General features: G+C 40.2%; 2 protein-coding genes across 2 annotated transcripts; one reads left to right on the plus strand and one right to left on the minus strand.

Annotated features, from left to right (window-relative positions):
• Positions 1–59: 59 nt before the first annotated feature.
• fam219ab (family with sequence similarity 219 member Ab) lies at positions 60–9112 on the plus strand. The gene is made up of 6 exons (XM_038703571.1): positions 60–324; positions 1460–1559; positions 3361–3466; positions 4179–4259; positions 4363–4417; positions 7158–9112. The coding sequence occupies exons 1-6, from the start codon at positions 247–249 to the stop codon at positions 7314–7316; spliced, it is 579 nt and encodes a 192-aa protein (XP_038559499.1). The 5' UTR covers positions 60–246; the 3' UTR covers positions 7317–9112.
• Positions 9113–9198: 86 nt separating this feature from the next.
• klf9 (Kruppel-like factor 9) lies at positions 9199–13781 on the minus strand. Its single transcript, XM_038703570.1, has 2 exons — positions 12966–13781; positions 9199–11376 (listed from the first exon to the last, which is right to left on the minus strand). Exons 1-2 carry the CDS (start codon positions 13345–13347, stop codon positions 11096–11098), a joined length of 663 nt encoding a protein of 220 aa, XP_038559498.1. The 5' UTR covers positions 13348–13781; the 3' UTR covers positions 9199–11095.
• Between the last annotated feature and the right edge of the window lie 1663 nt (positions 13782–15444).

Raw genomic sequence — 15444 nt, forward strand, 5'->3', positions numbered from 1 at the left:
GGCCCCTTCTGGTCCCCGGACCCTAGCTTGGGATACCCTACCCGGAAGTGGGTGGTGGAGTCACCGTCACCCAACTGGTCACACCACCCTCGACACACTGCCTGCTGGGATGAAGCTCGCGACCGGAGAACTACAGAGATTGTTACAAATCTGAGATCGCTCACAATCTCGGCGATAACTTGTCGAAACGACCAATTACCAACAATTAGTTTATAGGAGAAGGGAGGAAAGAGGCGCGCTGCCAAAATGATGGAAGAAATAGATAGATTTCAAGTGCCGAGTGCCGTGCAGGAGGCGGAGATGCAGGCTGAGATGCAGCCGCTGGTAAGTCACATTTATAGGCTGTTATCTGTTGGGGATAATCAGTCAGTGTTTGGTCTTATTTTCTAATTCAAACTGTTATTATTATTCTGAGGCCTGCCATTCATAATGTTATGCCTTAGGATCCCGACAGGTCCATCACCTGCCATCACCATGCGTAATATTGGCTGATGTATCAATAGAGCATTTTCAGCAAGTTTTTTCCACTACAGTGTAATGTTAAAATGACAGTGTAACATGTCAGAGGGTAATTGATTAGCTCTTAGACTGGGATTATTGTTGTGTGATACAAGCAGCGTCCGGTCTGCTGCGTAGTGAGCAGCATCCGTCATGTCTGGCGAAAACAAGCATCCCATCCCAGCATTGCTGCTACATCCTCAGCATCCATGCAGCAAGTTGTTCCGGCTTCGACACCACTTATGTTGCCTTAACGTGATACTTGAGCGGTCTTTAGTCGCAAATAGGAGCTTGTATGTGCCTTTAAACCTATCTATGAATTTAAAAAATCAGTGTAAATGATTTGGCGGTGCGCCCCGTGGCCTGTAGCGGGGCCCTGGGTTACTGCAGCCTGCAGGGCCTCTGCTGCCCACGAACGGGGCCGCTGGAGAGCGAGACTAGACCCAAAGCTGTCTGACCTGCTGTCTCCAGGCGTCCCCATCCCTGTTCTTCATGTGGCCACTGCTTGATCAGGTCGTTTTTCTCCTTATGTTTACCCTGTGGATATAAGATGTGAATTTGTAGGAACGTTTCCCAAACTGGGATCCAGGAGTCCTCCAAAGGACCCCAGAGCAACCTGCACAAATCACTTTAAGCTAAAAATGTGCATCCACTTAACATTTGCTCAAAGGAGAGACTATAATTGTTATTTTGATTCACTGTTTCTATCAGCTGTAGTATGTGTATGTAGGTATAAATACAGAAGAAACAAGCTGTTGTATAATGTTTCACACACTGGCACTCATTAGATAGAGAGAAACTGTTCCTCACGTATTTTATCTATTTATGTTTTATTCACATTGTCTGGGCATAGTAAGGTCTATTATGCATTACAAAAAGTACATTAATTATTCATCAGTACCTCAGTAATGCACATTTCTGCTCATCTTTCTTTCCATGCCGTCTTCCTGTTTGTCTCCAGGACCCGGCCTCGTCCACAGCCTCAGAGGCAGACTCAGATACCAGAGAGGGGGAACCTGTCACTATTAACTACAAGCCTTCACCCCTGCAGATGAAAATAGGTGAGTAAGAGCTATAGTATTTGTAGGCCAAGTGTCTGCCTGTTGGAATCAGCACAGTAATGTATTTCCTGTCCTGTTAAAATTAATCTTTATGTGCAGTGTGTGACATTATCTGTAGGCAAGACAGAGGAATCAGAAGAATCTGTATACTAAATAGTGAGGATACATTTTCAGAGAGCTGTCCTATCAGAAGGCAAACCAAGAATGTGGTGATATGTTGCTATGCTGGTAAACAATTTAAAAGAAAAACAATCTGTTTTAGGGATGCAACAAAGAGTATTTATCAATGAATCTGTCAATTTTTCTCGATGAATCCACTGATCATTTAATCTATAATGTGACACAAAATGTTGAAAACTGGCAGTCACAAGTTCCAAGAAGTATTCAGCATACATAGCAGAGAAAAACAATAAATCCTCAGTTTTTAGATGCTGGAACTAGCATAGATTTGGTATATTAAACTATGAATTGATAAAAGTTGTTTTATCATCTCATTAATCAATAGCTTTAATCCATTTTATTGTTAGGCTTTTGGATACCATGGTGAAAAAGATTCTCATGTGTTTAAGAAAAGCTATACTCCTTAAAGGCTCACTTCAGCACCTTGGACAGAGTCCAGTGGTGAGCAGCAGCGTCTCTTTATTTTTTTTTTACTCCTACTGTAACACTTTCTTAGCCAAAGCCTTTAAGAACTAAGAATATTCAAGGATTTTACTATTCAGTGACAGAAATATATGAAAAAGGTCCTTTTAAAAGTATAACTCTAGCATCCACATGTGCAGTAAAGTGTCAGCCACTGTAGAAGCTCATTTTACTCTACATATGTGACCACAATGACGGCTACAGTTGTGATTCATATCATTCTGTTTAATCTCACGGGTTGTTCAGAGTCTTTTTATGACATGTAAACACTGTTATAAAAAACCCTGTCGATAGAATACAATTTGTGCATATTACTTTTATTGTGCATGATTGTTAAACTGGTCACTTTGATGCAAAAGGCTTAAATCTACATTTGTTGGCCTTTTAAAACCTTTTCTGGATTAAAAATGCAATATCATTAACTGGTGTCACAACATAAATTAGATACATTTTCTAATGTCACTAATGTATTAGTACTTCACTAGCTCAATCTAGACTAATAGTATTAGTTTATTAATTTGTTATCTGATCGGTGATGAGAATCAAAGGAGAAAATGGGACACGGCAGCATTTGATATCACATGAGGAGTCTGTTGTTTCTAAATGTATTGTCTCGTGCTTTTGGCATTTTGTGTTGTATTGTACATAAATTAAAGAACCTACTCAGTCCCAACAGCAGTGATCAGTTTCTGATCACGGAGAAAAATCCCTCCAGTGATCAGAAACTGATCTGCCTTGATCACATCTTGTACTGTGCCACAAAGCCTATAGTTTCTAATAGTACTATTAATAGTATTACCTCAAATTCAACCCAATGACCTTGCCTAGTCATCACTCTTCCTGATGAGTGTGTGTTTAAATTATACAGATTTTCTTCTCAAATCTGGGGACCTTTTTTTAGTCAGTTGGACAACTCGAGGAGTTTGCAGTTTTGTTTTCAAACCATTGTGACAAAATTACATGCAATAGAAGGTTGAGAACTTATGTATGTCAGCTAATTACAAAAAGTTCCCAGGTTAATTTAGGAATCATACACCAAGCAAATTGGAACATTTAACTGATGATATCTTGTCAATCTGTAGACAATACTGACATTAGTTCAACCTTAATCCATCGCTTTTTGTGTGTGTGTGTGTGTGTGTATGTGTTTCTTGTGCAGAGAAACAGAGAGAGCTGGCTAGGAAGGGCTCATTGAAAAACAGCAACACTGTAGGAAGTCCAGTCAACCAGCAGCCCAAGAAGAACAACGTCATGGCCAGAACACGGTAAGAGGTGAACGCTGTGGTCTCTGTGGAGAGAAAACGACATTGAGACTTCCTTCCTCTGTTAGTTGCTGGTGTCCTACTGATAGATTACAGCAATTAGAATATCTTTTGTTTTAGTGATGAACTCAATTTAAGTTTTGATTCTGGTGTAGTATTGCATGGTTTGGATTAGCTACTGACAGTAGACCACAAAAATTAACTGTACATAAGCACTGTAGAGTAAATAATGATGTAATTTGAGAAACTGCATGCAAAAACCAAAGAACAATACAACTTAAAATCAAGGCTATTTTCACAGCATTTGTTTCACATTCATTATAACCGTGAGATAACTTATTACTTGTACTGTGTGTAGATTTTATGAGTAAGATCACAAGCATGTTATCAGGGGCTTGACCAGATGGAATTTATTCTCATGTCCGTTATCTTTATCTGTCAGTGGGGCTGGTGAGAGAACAGTTTTATTGATTTAGGGTTTGTAAGACTTAGAGTTAGAAATGAGACCTCTTTCATGCTTCTGTTGTTACTGTAGTTCAGCTCTGATGTTGCCTCCAGGACCGCCTTCCTTTTCTTTCAACATCTCTGCCAGTCATGTTCTTACTCACCTCCTCCTGTTTGTGAATCCATTTTCCCTCCTCCACCTCTTCCTGTCATATTCTGTAGCACCCTTTTTTGCTGCTCTGATAATTTCTCCTCCGTCCTTTCCTACTAGGTTGGTAGTGCCCAACAAAGGCTATTCCTCTTTAGACCAGAGCCCAGATGAGAAGCCCTTGGTGGCCCTAGACACAGACAGGTGAACGCAGACACACACATCGATACAATTCTTTCCACATTAACATCCCAAAAACACAAATAATAAGCTAACATTCTTTTTTGTTGTTGTATTTTTGTTTCAGTGATGATGATTTTGACATGTCTAGATACTCATCGTCGGGATACTCCTCTGCTGAGGTGAGATACGTGATGGAGCAAATATCTGCCCCTTCATCTCATTCACTCACTCCCTCGTCTTCTTCCCTCCATTTTCCATGATTGTAAAGAGGCCAAGAGTTAGGTCTTTATAAGCCAATCTTGAAGCAAACCCATTTATATCCATCCTGCTCATAAATGTTAATTCCGTAGGCGTGTGCGCTCGCTACAAGTGCATGATTACATTGCAGACACACCTGCACACAAATGTGTATGAGATCATCTCCGGGTGTCTGCTCCTGAAAATCCTGTTTTCAACACTGCTGCCTATATAAGTATAAATCACAGACACGTCATCATATTTATTCCCCGAGGAATCCTCATTCCCACCCTCTACATCCATTTTCTGTCTCTAACAAGTCCAGGCTGTCCACCATGTTGTCAGAAATAATTAGCTAATATGCAGTAAATATGGTAACCCGGTTTAGCCATTATCTCTTCTTTCTTTCTACTAGCAATTAACAGCAAATTGTGAGCAAGCAATAAACCATGGCTACCATATAATTGTACTGTAGCTTTATCAGAGTAGTGAATTGTGGTTGTTGTTGCAATTCAGTAAAGTATACAGGTAATACAGAAGACTAGGCAGTTCACACATAAAAGGTAAATGCTGAGAATTAATGAGAAGAGAATGTTTCTGTTTTGCATGGAAACAAAGGCATTGTTTTGCAAATACAAAATCACACCAGGACAGTAGTCATCATGTTCATGACAAAACTCACAGCCATCTGTGAAAGTGCCTTAACTCAGTTTGCCATGGTTACCATTGTAAATTATACCCAGTCTAAGTCATGAGCTCAGAAAAATTAAGATTTGTAAGATATATAGCTGATAAAGTCAGAGGACAGACAGGTTTGTTGGTACAAAACCCCCAATAAAATGGCAAAATGTAATTTGTTTTTAATATATAACATTAACTAGTGAGTTTTAGAGATTTTGTTACATTAGTACAGAGTCAGACTAGCTGTTTCCTTGTTTCCAGTCTTTGTTCTGAGCTAACCAGCTGCTGGCTTTAGCTTCATATTTATGGCTTAGATTTGAAAGTTGTATTGATCTTCTCATCTAACTCTCTGCAAGCAAGCAAGTAAGCATATTCCCTAAAATGTCAAACTATCTTCAAGCTCTATCAAATAGTTTCATAATGTTTTTGTGTTCTGGCTTAAAATTAGGACTCGACCCAATTAAACCCAACTAGTGCTAGCGAATTTAAACCAATACCTGAAGTGTTTATTTTTGCTTTCATTCATTAGTGACTGCTATCCCACTAGGCTAATTCAACCCGTTAACTACACTTAACTATAAACTTAACTATGTTTCAATTCAATTCAAATTAGCTTTATTGGCATGAATATGTAACAACAATATTGCCAAAGCATCATACATACAGCATAAGAACAATCAATCCCATAAAGTACTCAAAGCGTGTGTGTTTGTGTTAAAAAAAAAAATAATGAAGAAGTATTAAAAATTAAAATAAAATAAATAAATAAAACGGTAAGCTGTTTGAAACACACACCTGTTTCTTTAGCTCTTTCCACTGGACATTGTGTATCTTGGATGGCATGACAGACATGGAAGCAGATGATCACCACAGATACAGTTCTTAATAAATTTCCTTTGTAAATAAGCAAACCTCGACCCAAAACCAGCCCAAAGCTACAACATGTCTGCACTTGTTGGGTTCAAGCCTGGTAGAAGAATGCAGATTGAGTAAGTAATGATGGACTGATTACCTCACTATGGAAGTCCTAAGCGGCCATCCATTCAAATATTTATTTTACTCTGTATTCCTGTGAATTTTCTTGTGATCTCAAATAACAAACCATAGCTGAATACAGGGGTCGGCTAGTGTGTTTCTTTATGATAATTTCAGAGTGCTTTACAGCGTGGCTGGTTAGTTTAGCTGGTAGAGTGCAGGACTTGCAATCCAAGGATTGCAGTTTTGACTCCTGCTCTCAATAACTGATTTTTTTCTTCTTTTGTGTCTTTTTATTATCCTCTTCAAAAAAGTTGTTATGAAGAGATTCAGGGGAATCCAATCACACATTTCCCAATGGCTATTTCAGGAAAGCCGTCAGGAAAACCTTAAATGGATTCCCCTGAATGAGAAGCACAGGAATTTCCTCTGCCTGGGAATGATGGGGAAATGAAAAGTCCATAGGTTGATGGATGTGGACCAATCGCCATCTCTTCATAAGAACTTTGTTGAAAAGGATTATGAAAAAAAAAAAGGCAGTCTCCTGAGAGGATTAAACCCCCAACTCCAAGAGAATAAGTCTTGTGCTTTACCAACTGAGCTAACCAGTGATATAATATATATTGTGAAATTACCATTAAACCACTATGTTAAACTACTGTTTTGTTATCTTGAGATCACAAGAACATTATCCTGTTATCACGGGAAAACAACATTTGTTATCTCAAGATCATGAGCTAATTATCTTGTTATCACGGGAAAGAGTAAAAAAATGTTTGAATCGATGGCTGCTTAGGGCTTCCATACCTCACATACTGATGACCTACTTTAGTTTATAATCAATTGTTCTGGGAGTAACAGGAAGTGAAATAGCATATAAAGTTCAGATTTTTTTTTGCAGAATCACATCTTTTCCTTGTGGCCCAGTAGCAAATGCTTTGTAGCCCGGTTCTAGTCCTCAGCCCTGAGTTTGAGATACACTTCTCTAACCCATCAACCTCCTCTGTCTTTCCTCCCCTTCTCCAGCAAATCAATCAGGATCTGAACATCCAGCTTTTGAAAGATGGTTACCGCCTAGACGAGATCCCAGATGATGAGGACCTGGATCTGATCCCGCCCAAATCAGTCAACCCTACCTGCATGTGCTGCCAGGCAACCTCCTCCACCACCTGTCAAATACAGTAACCCCGCCCCTCAGACCTACTGCCTTTTCTCCTTTCCACACAGTATAACCCCCCAATCTTCATCTGCTGTGAGTTTACTTCGCCACCAGAGTGGCGACAGTGAAGCATTGGTAGAGTATTGTAATGACAGTTAAGTGCTATGATGATAATGACAATGAGAAATAATCAAAATAACATATAGAAGGTTTGGTTTAAAATCTAGGAGAAGGAACACATATGAAGATATTCAATATGTATTTAAAATATGAGTAAAGTGGTGGTTTCCTCCTATGGTAGGACGTACACTTGTGTTTGAGAGCCCTTCTCCTGGTGAACATGATGTAACATATAACACACTGATATTGGTAGACAGAAAACAAAAGGTCAGTTGATGCTGTAAAGTGACTTCCATTTCCCTGAAGAATAAGAAACATTATCATATCTGCTGACTCAACTGTTCTGCTTACCGAATTCTGGTTGCATTTTTCTAGTTGTTTTTGTTTAAATGCTTACTTTTTTTTAAACCGGAGGGATTGGTATGATTGTATGTGTTGACATGAAGATGTTTTAGAAGCACGGACTGCGGACTTGGTAACCCAAATAGAGGATATCTGGTACTGTATTCGTTGTACTGTACAGGGTTGTAGCACTGTAGCACAGGCCAGGTCGTTGCGCTCATTCACATCACCTTCAACACTTTTGCTTTTGTTGCCCTACTGGCTTGAGATGTGTCAGTATAGAGTTTAGGAATGAATGAATGAACATGAATGGCTGAGGAACAAACTGCATGAAAAGCACTGGACTGAATTATTGAATGGAAAGTAATAAGTAGCCTGTTGCACATTTGATTTTGCATTTCTATTGTGCAATCACATGCTACTGTTGTGGCTCTAGCTTGACTTGTTATTGTTTTGAATTTGCACATTTTGTTTTTCATTTTTTGGGGCCATATCCGTGAACTCTTTCCTGCTTCGCAGTGACAGTGTCTTATCTGAAATGAACTGTGTCAAAAGGGAAGATTACATTATGTTGCACCGACCCTCTAACACATGATACTCACATGATTCACATATTATCAAGGCCAAAGGGATGGTGGGGTGCCTTTAGACAGATTTTTTCAACACACTCTTTTGTGTACCCCTTTATTATACCTTCTCTTAGTGTCACAGAACCTGATGATCACTGGACACTCCCTTCTTCCCAGTTCTGTTTCCACCCTACAGATCATCAAGGGAGCACACAGATTCAAACACCAGAAACCCTTTGTCATCTTTTACACACACACACACACACACACACACACACACACACACACACACACGCATGCATGCATACAGACATACAATGACAACATAAAGAGTGAGATGGCATCTATTTGTCTCTTTTGACTAATAGGTTGGAAATTGTTTTGTAATTACAACATCAAGGATCGTTGACTTGGAACACTAATATCCTTAATTTACGACTCTCCCCATCCCCTAAATCAGCTGATTATTTGCAGTTAGAGTATGCCTTAAGTACAGAAAAGTTTAAAAGATGTGTGTGTTTATTGCCGTTTTGATAATTTAGTTTATTTGAAGAGCATTTGCTGTCTATGAATTTATGCTTCTTTTTTTTTACATTTACACACGGGTGATAATTGTTTTTCTTTCTTTGGTTTTCCTTTTTTTTTAAAAAATGATTTTCTTGTATTGTAAACACTTCCATTACAGTATTTAACAATGTTATTGTTATGTGCGGTGTATAAAAACAATAATAAACACAAAGCTAATGGAGCACTCCCTGTTCAATCTTTCTGTTTTTGTTGTTACACCTTCTTTACACTAGTACTTCTTCATTTATAAAACATGTGAAATAGTGTCTGATATGGTTGTGTGATGTGGCACAGAAATGAAGAGCAAATGTTTAGAAAGAAAAATAATTTTAATGTTAAAACTTTTGAGCAGTAATTATTACACAGCTATGCATATTGTGATAACATGGGGTCTGCGTTGACAGTCCCAGATTACAGTACAGTAGCATCAGAAGTAAGGGCTTCAACCTGAAAGGCACCGACATCTAATCACAGTTGTCATAATGCCAGAAAAGAAAAATATTTAACTTTACAAATGTAAGTAGTTTATGTCCTCTGAGCCTAACTACACATAACTTTACACCTTATCTGGACATGTTAATGCATTATGTGGCAAGTATAAAAATTAAACTAATGACATCAACAATGTTTCTGGCTCCTGTAGTGGACAAATGAGACCTCTAATCCCATTAGCAATAGTACAAAAGATTACCAGACAATTAAAAAATACATTGTACCAAACAAATACATCAGAACATGCTACATGATGTAATTCACTGATTCACAAACAAAGTAATAAACAGAGCGCGCCTCAAAATGCTAGGACAGAAAATAAAAAAGGGGTTTTATGACTTTCTGTAGTGAGAAATGTTGTGCTTCCATGTCACCACCACGGGGTGAAATATTGACTAAATTGACCATGCATGGCATTATTCCCTGATAAAATGCATTCCAGATACAGAGTAAACAAAAGTTTCAATGTACAGCAACTGGCACTGTTGGCATAAGAGACAGTCATTGATATTCTAAGTATTATTGAATATCAACATAAAGAATCTGATGATGTTCATACAGGTAGTATTTCTTCAAGGTTGAAAATGTAGAAATTACTCTTTGCTACAAAACCCTTGAAAGGCACACACGTCCTTGTTTACAATCTTTAACTAAACATGAATCATTATGGTCTTAACACTAAAAAGTGTTTTAACAGCCAGGTGAAAAAGTAAAGTCTACTTTCCTTACCTGTTACCTTTACCCTGTTATGTTTTCCTGCACTATTGATACAATTCAAGAGCCTGAAAAAGCAACAGTATGTTGAAACATATATATATAGTATCTCATGATGAATTTGCAAATAATTGCATCAAAACATTCATCATGATGTGACAACATTTGTGTTTCAACACAGGAAACGTGCTGCCTAAACCTAGCTCACAGTGTACCTGATTTACTGAGTCTATGTCTATGGCCAAATATATGAAATAAAATACCCAAGCTCTGCAATTCTCTATAATATATATATATATATATATATATATATATATATATCTTTGTCTTATTACTCTATAATAATACTCAACTACATCATACTGAGTATATCACCCATCTTAAAAGGTAGTCTGTTTAATCTATTTACATGATAATACTGCTATACTGTACATTTGCCTTGTCCTGGACAGGAGAGTAACTGTACTAGTATAGTGCATGTGTGCAACAGTAATATTTACTGCCGATTATTCCCAAAACGTCTTAACCCACAATATCTCAGTCATAATTTGTTTTCTTATTCTTGTCGTCACCCACAAATGAAAACTGTGATGCAAAGTGAACGCATGTAGTGTTCATGAAAACTAAATGTACATGAATGCCTCTAGGATTGCAGATTTTTCCAGGGAAGGAAAGAAAATCACAGCACAAAGTAAAACTCCTCACAAATAGCAAAGCAACTAGAACCACCCTGAAAAACCCTTAATAAATAACAATCATCTCAGGGAATAAGAGGAGGACGTTCTAGTTTGATTACAGTCAGGTTCAAGCGTATGTTTCTCTTTGCTCTGTTGCACAACGTTACATGCATAGACAGAAAAGCTTAAAATAGTGGTCTGGCTGGTTGAGGTGTGTAAAGGTGCACACATCACACATGCAGGTGTGTTTGTGTTTGTGTCTGCTTCTCTATCTACCGCATGTACTTTTATCCATAGCCTATATGTACAGTATGTGGGTGTGTCTCACATCCCAGTAGGGCTTTGGTCTCCAGAGTCAGAGGAACACACGGACACAGAGCAGCGGCGTCTCTTGGCCGCACTGGAGCCCTCGAGCATGCTGGGATGGAAGCCTGCGTGTCGCCGGGCGTGTTTAGTCAGGTGGTCGCTCCTCATGAAGCACTTGTCGCACATTGGACAGTTGAAGCGCTTCTCGCCGGTGTGCGTGCGGTAGTGACGCGTCAGCTCGTCTGATCGGGAGAACTTCTTGCCGCAGTTTGGCCAGGTACACTCGAAGGGGCGCTCACCTGAGGAAACAAGTTTTGTATTAGTGCACTTTCAAGGACTTTCCTTTGACTGCATTTAGAAGTGTATAAACTCCAACCCCAACCCCTGTGTTAGTTCATATTGACTTCTCTTTCTTATTATTTGAGGATAAAGGAGACAAAATACAAACATTGTTATTATGAAGAAATGTTTAATATGCTATCGGTGCTATATATGAATAACCGTTTTGCTTTTGTTTGCTGAAAATTCATTCACAGACAAGAAATGTACTGCATGTTATCCTCCATAGTGATCTTACTTGGGTTTGAGGTCAAATAGACCTTTGGGTGGTCAAATTTGTTAGACTTATGAACTTATGAACTTTTCAGGTAACAGAAATACAAATGGGTAAAGAGCTGTGTAAAAGCACTGTCAACAACAACACACACAGAACATTAGGGTTAGTCTTTATCAGTGCAACACCTCATCTATAAACTTTACTCTAATCTGTGTTCACGTTTTTATTAAAAACACACAGACACAAAATTGATCAAGTGAGAGGAGGACAAAGTACAGACTTCACAAAAAGACTGCATGGGTTGGGTTTTTTTTATTCTCCTATAGCAAATCAAACTTTTGGGAGGGCCTGCTTAAACAGCATTTCTAGGAACTATTACAGAACACATTGACTTAAAATGGTAAGTCACGATAAGAGCCCAGTGAATGAAAAAAAAAGAAAAGAAGAAAAAAACAGCTATGGCTCCCTCATCCTCCTCCACGTGCTCGACTGAACCACATGTCTGCCCTTGTTTACAACCCGGTGTGAGGGGAGTGGAGGGGCGGTGACGTATGAGGAAATGGTGGTGCAGGGAGGGTTACCTTCGGACACGGACAAGAACGTGTGGGGACAAACAGTGTCGCAGTGACCTGCATGTGAATCAGATGCTAAGCTTTCGGTATTTAGGCTACTGTTACCCTCGTGTTATTACAAAGCCCTGATGCATGTAAAACAGATTCATCTCTTGGAAGATAACCCGAGGTTAATAACACTAACAACAAGCATTCGAGGCATCATTTGGATACGATCAGATATCCAAATAATCCATGAATTATTGCGTGTCAACAGCACATTAAAATACGCCCCCCTCCCCCCGCTCAGTCAGTATCTGTTCCGCTATGGGCCGGTCAGTCACAGTCAGACCCCCAGCAGGGGCAAATTCACAGGACCGCCTTTCCTATAATCTGTTATTTATTTGCAGGAACATGTGGTCTCTCACTTAACCCCTGTCACCACACAGACGGAACATGGGCTGTAGGTCTAGTCTAGAACACGAAACGTGCCTATCATATTCTTAAATATTAAATCTATAACGACCTCTTCATTTTTGGGGTACTATTTTCTGTTACAGCCATTCTAAAATGTAGACAGACTGACATGTCACTCATATACACATGTGCCCACCAGACATCCTCAGAACCGACAGGGTTTTAACAGTAATGGGGCATTAAAAAACAAAAACAAAATGATGGCAGAAGAGGCCCAGAGCGGTTTTGCTGTCGTCAACAGAATCGATCCCATTAGTTTCGTTGGCTTATTGTCGCCCACGCCTCCAGCAGAACCTCCACTTACCGGTATGGACCCTTAGATGGGCTTTGAGGTGGGATGACTTGCCGTACATCTTTCCACAGCCAGTAAAGGGACAGCAATGTCTTTTCTCAGGAAACTCTTGTCTCGCCGCCGCCTCCGCCCTCTTGTTCCGGGACTGTTTGGGAGCCACTGAGTCCCGGCTGTCCCCGGCGTTCAACCGGCAACTCCCCAGCTCTACCTTTCCCTGCGCGCCGGCGTCGCTGCCTCCGGCGCTGATAGCGTTAGGGTTACATTTGTTCAAGTCCAGTAAAATCATTGCCACCATCAGCAAAGTCCTGTTCTCCTGGTTCTCTTTCAACATGTCCTCTGTCCGACCCGGTGGTCGGCTGGGGAGACAGTCTGCGGAGACGTCGACCTCCGACATCACTACAGCAGATCCGGATGGGGAAAAGAAAGCAGTGTATCTAGGGTAGCTGTATATATTCAAAAACAATCCGACAAAATGGATACAATAAAGAAATCAGACCGCAGTCCTGCCAGGAAACATGCGGTTAACCATCCACACGTGTCGTCTTCGATGTGGCTATTCCGCAAATGCTGCGTTTTCCTGTTGAGGTTGCGGGGATAAATAAACACCCCCACAGGACAGACAGGATTTACAATCGTTCCCGGCGCTTCCTCTATGCTTCTCCCTATAAATCCCTTTTTTCTAACTGCCTTATTAATAAGACAGCGTTTAACCGACCGAGCTATTGTGTCTGCGTTTATTCCGCCTTTCTGTGCGCTCCCACACATGCGTCAACTGTCCTATTTCACTGAGAGCGACACATCTCCCAACTCCAAGAAACAATTTCGCGGAATCCCGCGGCGTCATTAGAAAACGGGGCTGTGATTGGCTGGGAGGAAACGTGACTCGTTTTTGGAACTTGTGAGTGATGGAACACTGGGCCAATCAGAGGCAGGTATTGGTGGAAGAGAGCAAGCCCACATTGATGCTACCTTCGGGAACTTAAGGTGACTAGGGAATGTGGGCAATGTTGCATCCGTACGAATGGAAATGATATAGCCTGCAGTCGCATATAGCACGCATATACAGGATATATATATTTATGCGCGCTATAGGCTATACAGCTATTCATTCTCACATAGCAACTCAAAGCATAGTGGGCTGTATGTTTCTTGTCTGCGGCTTGACTGGTCCATTTAGCTATTACCTGCCATGCACAACACATATTTACGACATGCCTTGGAAAAGCACTCCAATGCAGCATCTCAACCGGGGTACACTAACTCGTCACGCCCTATACCCTAGGAACCAAACTGTTGCCTCATTCTGAAGAAACCCGTTTCTTGCGGAAGCCTGTTTATATTATGATGATTATATTTTAATGCGTGTGTTTTTACTGCCATATTTTTAAAGAAGCTTGCTAGAGGAGAAATGAATGGATTTACATTTATTTTAAATCCACCATAGGCAAGATCACGAAGTGGACACTGACTGTGGGCGAGAACAACGGAGAAAAACAACAATAGACTTTAGAATTGCCAAAGAGCAGAAATTAGATGCACTGCATCAGATCACAGGCCATACTGACCACAGAGTCTGCAGTCCGAGGTTGGTTTTGCTTGAAGTACCGCTTGCAGCGTATGAATCAGTGAAGGTCAAACCATGCAATCAGTTCAGGTTAAGGGCAGAGTTGTACAATAATGCATCTGTTCTTTAGTCCAGTCCGTTTATATGGCCTATGCTTTTTGTACTTTAGGCAGCAATTGTTTACGTTTATCTGGTACGTTTATGTAAATCCTTATTTTTTGGCATCATAGCATTTCCGGGTTTACGGGTTAGATTACCATACTGTATTTTGAAAATAGGGCCTAACTGAGTAGTTGTCCATTTGGAAAAAGAAACTGAGTGGTAAAGCCTGACGATAGTACGGTTTCTGACAGATTATACATCAGCACCTACTAGCAGCTGTAGTGGCATCCAAGCATAGCGGACACATCAGGATTTAGGGGATGACCCATAAATCTGTCAGGACAAGAGAGACATATGTTTGTTTTCATAGAATCCAACCGACCCATAATGCATTAGCTGCAGCCAGCTCCCACTTTGTGTCCTAGTTTCAAAACCATGGTCTGATCCTAAATTAGGGCAGACCTCAAACACCTCCGTGCAGATGAAATTTTATGCTGTCAGTGTCAGTTTTGTGTGTTGTTGCTATCTCCACACGAGAAAGATATGAGACATGTTCTTTCAGCAAGGCTGCAGTTCTGTTTCGTCTGTGCCTCAACACTTCCATTCGTAGTGGACTTCTGCACTCTCCCTCTCAGGGTTTTATAGTGCGGTCTAGAGGTGTTAAGTGGATCTACTAATCTTGCGTCTAACAATACATGGACATTCAAGAGCTTATATTTATATATAAGCCTATATAAACACTCTGCAAGAGAGGCTATGCAGTCAGTTTACTTGAGAGTGTAATGACACCCTCAGCCAGAGGTGGGGGTGGGGGTCTTCCAGTGC

Source organism: Micropterus salmoides, unplaced genomic scaffold (genome assembly GCF_014851395.1).
Source record: "Micropterus salmoides isolate LMB-PRFRI ecotype aquatic unplaced genomic scaffold, ASM1485139v1 Ms_hic_scaffold_7, whole genome shotgun sequence".
NCBI classification, from domain to species: domain Eukaryota; kingdom Metazoa; phylum Chordata; class Actinopteri; order Centrarchiformes; family Centrarchidae; genus Micropterus; species Micropterus salmoides.

Excerpts from the sequence above, each read along its gene's own strand:
- fam219ab (XM_038703571.1), top strand. The coding sequence starts at position 247 with ATGATGGAAGAAATAGATAGATTTCAAGTGCCGAGTGCCGTGCAGGAG. Across the intron at positions 325-1,459 it reads AGGCTGAGATGCAGCCGCTG|GACCCGGCCTCGTCCACAGC; the intron begins GTAAGTCACATT and ends GTTTGTCTCCAG. Across the intron at positions 4,418-7,157 it reads CGGGATACTCCTCTGCTGAG|CAAATCAATCAGGATCTGAA; the intron begins GTGAGATACGTG and ends CCCCTTCTCCAG.
- klf9 (XM_038703570.1), bottom strand. The coding sequence starts at position 13,347 with ATGTCGGAGGTCGACGTCTCCGCAGACTGTCTCCCCAGCCGACCACCG. Across the intron at positions 11,377-12,965 it reads CCATCTAAGGGTCCATACCG|GTGAGCGCCCCTTCGAGTGT; the intron begins GTAAGTGGAGGT and ends TTGTTTCCTCAG.